The 11,405-nt window shown below is 35.4% G+C and overlaps 2 protein-coding genes across 3 annotated transcripts; one reads left to right on the top strand and one right to left on the bottom strand.

The window, feature by feature from the left end:
• Window positions 1–324: 324 nt before the first annotated feature.
• On the bottom strand, window positions 325–879 carry LOC138899141 (uncharacterized). Its single transcript, XM_070185262.1, has one exon. The coding sequence runs from the start codon at window positions 877–879 to the stop codon at window positions 325–327; it is 555 nt and encodes a 184-aa protein (XP_070041363.1).
• Window positions 880–6,096: 5,217 nt separating this feature from the next.
• Window positions 6,097–10,987, top strand: LOC104111705 (formin-like protein 6). Of its 2 annotated transcripts, none has more exons than XM_009621459.4 (5): window positions 6,097–7,467; window positions 7,682–7,965; window positions 8,055–8,257; window positions 8,833–9,074; window positions 9,656–10,987. In XM_009621459.4, exons 1-5 carry the CDS (start codon window positions 6,286–6,288, stop codon window positions 10,448–10,450), a joined length of 2,706 nt encoding a protein of 901 aa, XP_009619754.1. In that variant the 5' UTR covers window positions 6,097–6,285; the 3' UTR covers window positions 10,451–10,987. The 2 variants fall into 2 exon arrangements, with proteins under 2 accessions (XP_009619754.1, XP_009619755.1); XM_009621460.4 differs by having other exon boundaries at window positions 6,134–7,467; window positions 7,724–7,965.
• Window positions 10,988–11,405: the final 418 nt, after the last annotated feature.

Genomic DNA, 11,405 nt, shown 5'->3' with positions numbered 1-11,405 from the left:
GATCACGTGATCAGTCTTTCCACACTTGTAGTAGCCATCATTGGTTTGCTTCTCTGGAGCTTTTGTCTTACTATAGCTTCCACTTCTTGAAGAACCCTTTCCTCTCCTTAGGTACTTCTTGAAGTCTTTGGCGATCATTACCATTTTATCATCTTCCATATCAGAACATTCAGTGATTCTGAGTGCCAAACTCCTTTCCTTATTAGGCACATTCATTTTCATGGTTTGTCTCCTAAGTTCATAGGCAGTGAGATTCCCAATCAATTCATTTAGTAGGAGAGTGAAAATATTCTTTGATTCCTGGATGGCAGTGATCTTGCTTTCCTAAGTAATTGGCAAGAACCTAGTGAGTATCTTCTCAACTCTTTGTTCTATAGGGATAATCCTTTCTAGAGATTTTAGTTCATTTGTCAATGTAGTGAACCTTGTGTATATCTCTTGAATGGTTTCTCCATCCTTCATAGCAAAGTTCTTATACTGAAAGTACAGTAAAGTTCCTCTAGGTCTCTTCACCTGTGTTGTTCCTTCATGGGCCACTTGCAGTGTGTCCCATATTTGCTTAGTAGTGGAACAATTTTGGATTCTGCAGTACTCATCCGGACCAAGTCCACAAACAAGCCACTTCTTGTCTTTGGTATTCTTTTCCCACTTATTCAGATCCTCAACATTGCAATCAACTCTTGTCTTTGGCACATCTACTCCTTCAGTATTTTTCTTCAAAGTAGCTAGTGGACCATCAGTGACAATGTACCATAGCTCAAAGTCCTCTCCCTGTATGTGATCTCTCGTTCTTGACTTCCACCAAGAGTAGTACTGGCCATTAAAGAGCGGTGGCCTAGCAGTAGATTGCACTTCCCAATTTTCAGGTGGTGCACTCATCTTGATCTTCTCCTAAGGTGTTAGCCTCTTCAAGCATAACCCGCTCGCATACCAATTGATGTTTTATACTTTAATACCACACAAGAAGGGGGTGATTTGTGTGGTATTCAATTTTCACGTGCATAGATTATAGAAGAATCTGGTTCTTCTATGTGTTCCTTACACTACAGTTGCGGAATAATAAATGCAAAAAGTAAAGAACATAAGTAGTTTTACGTGGAAAACACCTGGCTCAAAAAGTAAAAAAAAACACGACATACTACCCAGTAGAATTTTTTCCAACACTTCACTAAATCACTGAGCCAAAAATAGCGTTTACAAAACTTTTATAAACCTAAGGATTACCTCTAACTCTTTATGGCAACTAGCCTCAGGTTGTTGCGACAATTTCAAGTTAACTCTAATATGAACAACACACTCAGAGTACTTATTACAAATGCTTCTAGAGAAAGTTGAAAGGTATAACTTAAAAGCCCTACTACAATGAAACTAGAATAAAAGACAGACACTTCGAACTGGTTCTTCTATCTGGTTCATGTAGTTTCAGGTTCGCACACTTAAAAAATACAGGAATTGCTTGTAAAATGCCTTGCTATTTTGCTCTCAACTCTTGTTTAACTTCAGCGTTTGTTGTTTCTCCCAAAGGCACACAAAAGTGTACGTGTTCGTACAAGTAATATAGGATTGTAAGTCCAAATATCGTACCAACAGGGACTTATAATTAACTATAAACTAAATTAAACCCAAATAATTAATGTATTCAAGCGAATCCTAAGGTATGAATATTTAACTAAAACTAATCTAGAGTGACAAACTAAGAGATTAAAGGAAATAAGTTAGCAAAATTAGACACGAATTCAATCGCAGCCGATATTCTAGAGTTATGGGTTAGCTAACAATCCCGTTGAGTCTTCCCCTTAAATTGACTAATTACTTTATCTGGTTTATTGGTTGACATGGTTAATATTACTCGTAGTATTCTCCCGAATTCCAAGCTAACCTAATGCTTATATTCCTATGGAATTAGGATTAACAAGAACGCATTAGAAATTCCTTTATAATAACCAAGCAAAGCAATTAGGTATATTCCTATCTTAACCGCAAATTCGTTCCCGATGCTCAAGTTCAAGATCTTTCTCTACTCAATCTTATATGCAATCTAAAATTTTCTCTCCCGAGTGCAATCCTAGATTCATAGATAGTATTCAATTGGTGATCAAGCAATCAAATAATTAAGTGCAAGATTGAATAAATAAACCAATATGATAAAATAATAAGAATAATTCAAGCTTCAAACTACAATATTCATATAGCACCCACAACTCTAGAACTAATAAACTGTGAAATTAAAGGAAGATAAAAAAAGTAAACTAGTTAGACGCTTCCTCCAAGCGTGGTGTGCGTTCCCTGCCTCCAAAATATGTTCCCTTTTCTCCATAATAGATTTAGAACCCCTTTTATACATGTTGGGGACGTGTAGGGTTGAAATCCCCAAGTCGTAGCCGAATTAGGACAAAATCCGTCCTTCAGTGTCTCGCTTGGCGCCTGGTACCAACCTAGACAAAGAAGTTTTTGGTCTGCTGTCAATGGCATTTTGGTTGGTGCCTGGCGCGAACCTGGGCACCAAACTTGTACTTTCTCCAAATCATTCCGTTTTTACTTCGATTTGCATGCAAACTTTCCAAATCACTTCCATTTGATTCCTACACATATAAATAGCAAAAACTTAGCTCAACTCATTGAAATTACACATTAGAACAACAAAAAATATAGCAAAATGTGAGGCGATTCATATACAAAATACATGCTTGTGGCCGAACATCATTTGTGCGTAGCTGTAAAAGAGAACATTCTAAAATATATAGAGTTAGTAGAATAAGATTAACTAGAGTTCTAATGTTATACTCTTCCATGGTGGAAGAGTTCTAGTTATCTTCAACTTCTAACTTCTCCCTTATCTAGAGTAGAGTTCTCTTCAAGTAAGGAGTCATGCTCCTTATCAATTATGCAACATTTTCGTTCAGGAGATATCAGATATAATTACTTGTGCTTATGCCCTTCACGTGCATGCCTTATGCTTGAATCTGCCTGTGCCCTATATATACTGTGTATGGACCTGTTCATGCATGTGTTTCTTTGTCAATCATCAAAACAAACTTACTCAAGCCAAGCCCAGTAAATATTCATAAATATTTGGCAGAGTGAATTCAGTTATTATTATATATATAACTCAAGGTCGTTGTAGAAACTCATAAACTTCAAATTTTGTATTCGCCTCTGGTTAACTATCCGCAAGGGCGGAGTTAGTATAGAGTTTACGGGTTTGACTGAACCCAGTAACTTTGATTGAAACTCTATATTTATCTTAAGAAATCCATTGAATATATTAAAATTATTAATTTAAAACTCAGTAACTTAAATAAATTAAAATATCGATCCCTTAACTTCAAATCTTGTATTCGCCTCTGGTTAACTATCCGGTGATAGGAGGTAGCAAATACGTAATATACTAGTCGAGATGCATGCAAGTTGACCCGACCTTCGCTTTAGAATAATTAAGCAAAAGTTAAAGGAGGATCGTCACTCATGTTTCAGGGATTTGACTGGGAAAGAGACATCAGTGTCATTCAAGTCTAATTGGTGAACGCATGTTACTAAAATTGGAATTAATAATGGTTCAATGATGAGACGTATATTGTAAATTTGTAACCTACGTTAGCAAAATAAGGTTACCTTTTTTTCCCCTCTCAAATAAGTAGTGTTAATTGAACAGTAAAGCACCGACTGTTGCGATTTTCTGAAAAATAAAATTAACTAAGGCTGGTCAACATTTTGGAACATTATAATGAATAGAATATTTTACATTTACTGCAACTTGTAAGGAAGTGATCCGAAGAGCTTATCTTAATTTATTCATAAAAAGAAGGAGAAAAAAAAAAGGGGGAAAGGAATAGGTATGACATTCATTCATTTGCAAAAAGTAGCACTAGAGCCGAGTGATGATGTAGCAGAGGCAATCATAATTTGGCGTATTCGATAAGAGAGAAAAAAAAAAAGGGAACAAAATCCATGTGAAAGTAATAATGCTGACAAGAAGATTTTTATAAATTTTAGGAAATGATTAGGACATATGGTATTATTAATTATCATCAATCATATGACACAGAGGGGTGGAGTCAAAATAGAAAGTTTTTGACATAAAACTCATAGCTAATCTTAATTAGTGAGTTTATAATTAAATATTAATATATATTTTCAAATTTATACTCTTATTGCTTCAATTAGTGGAGATCATTTGGCAAATTCCTATCTTTTGTTAGAGTTGATAGTGATCAATAATTTTTTTTACCCTGCATGTTTGCATATAGCTATAAGAAATTCGATAAATATGTATTACATTAGATTAAGAAAGAGCAAAGGCAAACTCTCATACATCAGAGTAAACTAATTTTAAAAAGTACGGTATAAACTACAAAAAGTACTCTCCCCATCGAAATTTACTTGGAAAGATATAATTTTACTTTATAATATATTTAGCCATCTTAATGTAAGGTTATAACTCAAACATATCTGATTCAGATAATTTAGGAATTAAGATTCGTATCAGACTCGATCATGTGTTTATAATACTGAGAGTGGCATTGGGACACTTTGACATTAAAATATTTATTGTTCATCAACTTAAAAAATTCTAAAATCATTTTTAGATTGGGCTCCTTTAAATAATAACTGTGTAAAGCACAATCATCTTCACAAAAATCTATAGAGTGAAGCATTACACTGTCGTTTGTGTAAGTCCTAGATCAATTGATCCAATAAAATAAAAGGAATAATAAATAAATATATAAATATAAATAAATAAAAGTAAAGAAACGTTATTAAAGAAAAAGGAACAAAAAACATATGCTTCAATGACGTGTACTTGTCCCATAAAATATGAACCAGATTACATGGTGAGCTCGTCGGTGGATTAAACTGAGAAAAAAGTAATCTCTAAAAAGAAGAAAATGTTAACTTGCCCTCATCTCTCTGATTACTTTAATTATAAAATAGGCAATCTTATCTCCCTCCCCTCCCCCGCCCAAACAAAAAGAAAAAGAAAGGAGAAGGAAATAACATTTCACTTCAAATTCTTTTAAAAGGACCTTTTAGGCAATTATCGATCTTACTGTTTACTTTTTTTTTATATATAAATTATGCATTGAATCAATACGATTATATACCTGAACTATACATATGTTATATATTTGTCTGCTATTTTTAATTTAAACAGTTGGGTCAAAAGTATGCAGATTAATTCTTTCACGAAAAGGAAATACTTTGTAACATTTCACTTCATCAAATTCTCGACATTTTAGTTAACAACAATGGCTAGTTTTATCATAATTTAATTCAAATTTAAGTTTATCCACCAACCCTTTAACTATTTTAAATTGCAAGAATACGACTTTTTAATCATCACATAAAGTAAAAAAGTCATGGTAAAAAACTTTTTTGTGGCAACTTGAGAGTCGGTTAGAATGATCCCTTATCACTTAAGACTGAAATGGGATGAATTGGTATTCAGCCGTTCTTATTTGTGGTAACTTGAGAGTCGGTTAGAATGGTCCCTTATCACTTAAGACTGTAATGGGATGAATTGGTATTCAGCCGTTCTTAATCAGAGGTCTTAAATTTGAGCTTAAAAAATAAATAATTTTTTGGTAGAAAATATTAATCCCTTCTTAAGACGTTCGTGCCTATCTTTAAAATTGAAGAGACGGACAGATCGACATAAAATGCTTTACGCATGTTTCCTTATGCCAGTGAGAAATAAATCAAACCATTGAAATTGAAGGCGTCATAAAATGATTTTTGTAGTTTTCCCTAACAATTAGAAGAAGCCAAAATTAAATATATGTGTAGGTAGACTTTAGTTTTGACGGCAACAGGAATGAAGCACTTGGGCAAATACTATACTAATAAAATGATAATTTTCGGTTGTGATAGAGTGATAAGTATAATTTTGGGTTTGAATTTTGAATATAAAATTATCATTGTTAGGGAGTATTTATCAGTCTAAAACTTTTCAGTGCGAGTCAAATTTAATCAGATTCCGATAGAAGTATCGAATAACGAATAAGAAGCCGCATTGTACATTTAAATAAAAAAATCATAAATGTGGTTTTTCTGTGGACAAGAAAAGATACCCAACGCGGTCCTTTTCCAATTCAATTACACTCTACCATTTAGGCACCACTTAAAAAAGAGAAAGTGCGGCTACTATGCTGCTAGTACATCCCACATCTTGCAGCTCAGAGAAGCTTCTTTCTTTCTCTACATCTTGAATGACCACTCAAGATTGTGGTAACAAAATCAAACATGAATTAGAGAGAAAGCAAAATAAACACATTGAAAAACAACACAATGAAAGTTCATTTCTTGAGCAACTTCTTCATACTATTACTACTTCTTTGTTCTTTTACTACTCAATTAATAATTGGAGTAGCAGAGACCCAAATTCAAGATTTCAATGGCAAGGAAAAAACAAGAAGAATTTTGCACCAGCCACTCTTTCCAGTTACTTCATCTCCACCACCAAATTCAGAAGTATCTTCTGAACCCACTTTTCCTAGCCCAGACCAACCCTTTTTCCCAGAAGTTCCCACAGTGCCAACTTCAGATCAAACACAACAACAATCTCCACCAATTCAAGCCAATTATGGGACTCCAATTTCACGCCCTATTGCTCCTCAGCCACAAAATCCAACCAAGAAACTGGCTATTGCAATATCAGTTGGGGTTGTCACCTTAGGAATGTTATCTGCTTTAGCATTCTACATCTACAAGCACAGTGTTAAACAACCTGATGAAACTCAAAAGCTTGTTGGTAACAACAATTCTCAAAGAACCAATCAAGAATCAAGAATGCCACCTTCCAATTTTCTTTACATTGGTACAGTTGAACCATCAGCCAACAACACATCAGTCAACCAATCCAATGTTGCTAATTCTTCCCCTTACAGAAAACTGACCTCTGTTAAAATATCAGATAGGTATAGACCAAGTCCAGAACTTCATCCACTTCCACCATTGAGAAATTCCACAGTCCCTCCTATAATTAATTCGCCCCCGAGAATGTCATTATCTGATGAGGAGAATGAGAACACCACATTTTACACTCCATGTACAACTAGCATAGACAAGCAATCTAGAGTAGAAAATCATGTGAATAAATCTATCCCTCATTCAAAAAGAACATCTCCAAGATTGTCCCTTTCGGGTTCATCCCCTGATATAAAACGCGCTATAATACCATCAATTAAGCAAAATTCAGCTTCTCCTCCTCCACCACCACAGCCAGATCATTTGACAGAATTTCTAGAAGATCATACATTGCAACATAAGAAGCAAGCGCTATCTTATGTGCCACAAAGGGCGAAATTCTCATCACCACCACCTCCACCAGATATGTCAAGGCTTAAATCAATAAGCAATCAATCCCCACAAACATCAAAAGTCCCAGCTCCCCCTCCCCCTCCTCCGCCACCACCTCCTCCACCTCTAGTGTCAACACCTCGAAAACTTGGAAGCAGAGTGGGCTCAAAGGTAAGGCCATTAATGTCATTGCTTAAATATGTATCACTATATTAGGTATATGATTCCTCCTTTTTAAATTGGTTGAAGTTGTTTGGATGAATGATAAAAATTGATTCTGGTTATTTCTCTTTGTCTTGTTTTACTGATCCATAGATAAGCAAGTCCTTTTGTGTCTCATTAGTATATGAAGTAAATGAAATATTTTACTAAGATTTTGTTTTAGGCTATTAATTCTATTGAGCCGCCCCTGCTTGGAGGATTACAGAGAGGTGATCCTTCGACAGCTTCCCCTCAAGTGGTAAAGACTCCATCGAGTAGTCCCACACCAAAATCAACACCGGGGAGTGAAAAGAAAAGGACTTTGGAAGAACAAAACGGAGAAGCCAGACATGATAGTGACACTACGGATGAATCAAAACCCAAGTTGAAGCCTTTACATTGGGACAAAGTACGAGCTACTTCTGAAAGAGCCACAGTGTGGGACCAATTAAAATCGAGCTCTTTCCAGTAAGTAGATGAATAAAGATGTGTTATCGGCGACTAATGGTAAAGGAGCATATATTTCATCAAAGAAATATAATCTTTCTGAATTTCAGGTTAAATGAAGACATGATGGAGTCACTCTTTGGATGTAATAATTCTGCTAATTCAGCTCCAACGGATACCACTAGGAAATCAGTTCGTCCTCCTGTTGAAAAGGAGAACAGTGTTCTAGACCCGAAAAAATCACAAAACATTGCCATAATGTTGAGAGCACTGAATGTAACAAAGGATGAAGTCTCTGAAGCCCTATTAGATGGTATGTAACACTCCTCTGCATAAATAAGGATTTAGAGTATGCTTGGTATTATAAAAGTCATTTTTCATGAAAGATGTTTTCTTGGAAGATATTGTCCATGAAAAATGTTTACCGCGATGTTTGATTGGCAAGTGGAAATTTTTTTTTGGAAAATATATAAATTTAAGGTTCATAATAACATTAACAAGCTGGAGAGTGTCCGATGAAATTTTTGAGTTCTAAAGATTAATGTCTAAGTATTAGTTGGAGCAAAGAATATGAAGTTAAAATTTATGAGTGAAGGAAGTCCATTTTCCTCTTTTTGATGGAAAATGTTCTCCTTCCCGCTAACCAAATACCAGAAAATGACTTTCTCATGAAAAAACATTTTACTGAAAAGTGACTCCGTCGATGTCAATACTCACTGCTATTGCAAAGCTACTTCTCTGGTTGGCTAAATTTCACATACATGCAATTCTATATATGGAAAATTATTCAGACTGCAATACGAGGGCATAAGCATGTAACAACATGAATATCATATTGACAAGGGAATTTATTATAGCTATGACGATGTATCTATTTTGATGAAACAGGAAATGCGGAAGGATTGGGGCCTGAACTTCTGGAGACTTTGGTCAAGATGACTCCAACAAAGGAAGAAGAAATAAAACTAAGAGATTACAATGGGGACACTTCAAAATTAGGGTCCGCAGAGCGATTCCTCAAGGCTATTCTTGATATACCATTTGCCTTTAAAAGAGTCGAAGCCATGCTATATAGAGCAAATTTTGATGCTGAAGTAAAAGATTTGAGAAAATCTTTCCAGGCCCTTGAGGTATTATCAGCTTTCTACTTAACTTTCACCTTACCATGATCAGCTTATGAGTCCTATATAACACATTCACATGTTTTTTGTCAATATTTTGACTTCTACCTGACGGAAAATCTTACACCAGTAATCTTGTGCCTGAATTTGGAGTTGATCTTATCAATGAGCAACTATGACAATTTCTTAGAAACTTTACCACACTTTGTTGCACTGTTAAATTTGAGCCACTTATAAAGGAATCATGCACACCTATCACCGATTTGAAGGCTTTAGCAGGGCTGATATAGAGCCCGTTTAGCTTAGCTGATTTAAAGTAGTTGATAAGCATTAGGTGTTGAAAAACACTTTTAAGTGTTGAAGCTGATTTAATAAATAAGCAGTTGGATAAAAGTGCTGGAATTGAAAATAAGTAGCTGAAGTGTTTGGCTTATAAGCACTTTTAAAATGCCTAGATAAGACGAAAAGTGCTTATAAGTTGGTCTAGCCAAACACCCTCATACTTTGCTCTTTTAACTGAATTTAACATATTTCTTTTAAACAAGTTACAAGAATACTTTTTAACTCTGGTGCAATGCCATTTTGAACAGGAAGCAAGTCGAGAACTGAAAAACAGCAGACTATTCTTCAAACTCCTTGAAGCTGTTCTCAGGGCAGGAAACCGCATGAATGTTGGCACTAACCGCGGTGATGCCAGATCGTTCAAACTTGAAACTCTTCTGAAATTAATAGATATAAAGGGAACAGATAGAAAGACAACCTTGCTTCACTTTGTGGTTCAGGAGATTATCAGATCAGAAGGGTTGGGTTCTGATACCAAGGACGATAACCTTCCAAATATATCAAATATCAATTTCAAAGAGGAAGAATTCAAGAAGCAAGGATTGCAAGTAGTTGCTGGATTAAGCAGAGAACTTGGCAATGTGAAAAAAGCTGCAGGAATGGACTCAGATGTCCTAAGTGGCTACGTGTCAAAGCTCGAGGCTGGACTTGTTAAAGCTAGATCCATTTTGCAGTATGAAAAGAAAGGCACGGAAGGGAACTTTTTTGAGTCAATGAAAGTATTTCTCAAGGAAGCAGAAGATGGTATAGTGAGGATTAAGGCGGAAGAAAGAAAGGCTTTGTCTATGGTCAAAGAGGTGACCGAATATTTTCACGGTGATGCTGCAAAAGAGGAAGCTCATCCTCTCAGAATATTCGTTATTGTGAGAGATTTCCTCTCTATATTGGATAGTGTGTGCAAAGATGTCCGGATGATGCAGGATAGAACAATGGTTGGTGCTGCAAGATCATTCAGAATAGCTGCAACTACCTCACTGCCAGTCTTAAATAGATATAATGCGAGTCAAGATAGGTGTGGGGATGACGATAGCTTATCACCTTGACATTATGTACAAAAATGATGCTAGGAACGCACTCATGTCCAAAACTTATGCATTTTGGAGGCTCAGACACAGTTGGTAACGACATTTTTGGAGGTTCCGAGCAACACAGGTTATAATTAATACGATGTAGCAGGAAGATGGGAAAGTCAAAAGTGGCATCACAACTTTGGCAATCTCACTTCATTAAGGAGAATGAGCATATGATGCTTGTATAAAGATAGATTTGCATTGAGTTGCCAGCTCCATAACGAGGGAAAGGCAAAAGGACTATGAGTGGTCCAAGAATTAAACCATCAAGAAAATAAGTAAGACATAAGAATAAGAGGCTGCATTATTTTGGGATACTTTCAAAAGCAACTATTATTAATTATAATCAAAGTTCAACACAAAATGATCAATTTAAGGTAAGGGGGTTATTTCTTATTTCTGTATAGACCTAGGGTAAGAAAATCTTGTTCATTTGTATACATAGTCAAGATACATAAAAGTTCAGTTCCAGATAACATCATATATAGTCTGATCTTGCTTTTGGTGTTATCATTTCGATTCATTCTCTTCCTTATTGTAATATACATTATCTGCACTTTTGTCTTAAATTAAGTTCCATACAGCTGTTTAAAGGTGCATTAAGATTTAAGTGGATCCTACGAAAAGAATGTCGGAACTAATTAGCGCCCCCCCCCCCGGAAATCACTAAATGCAAGAAAAGGTTGAAAATCAGACAAAGTAAAGCATATTCTTTAACTTTATCAGATCTTCATAGATACAGGGCCAGGGATCAATTTGGATACAAAAATAAGATAATGAAAACCACCAAATGACTGAAAAGAGCTCACTTTTGCTAACTCGAGATCGCAGCCTTTTGCATAAAGCATTAGATTTATGAGGTGGGTTTCTCATTAACTATAGACATGAATGAATCTTACTTAGAAGGTTGTATACAGTAAAAATCGAT

Source organism: Nicotiana tomentosiformis, chromosome 9 (genome assembly GCF_000390325.3).
Source record: "Nicotiana tomentosiformis chromosome 9, ASM39032v3, whole genome shotgun sequence".
Taxonomy (NCBI): Eukaryota; Viridiplantae; Streptophyta; class Magnoliopsida; order Solanales; family Solanaceae; genus Nicotiana; species Nicotiana tomentosiformis.
This window is presented reverse-complemented; position numbering and strand designations above follow the sequence as displayed.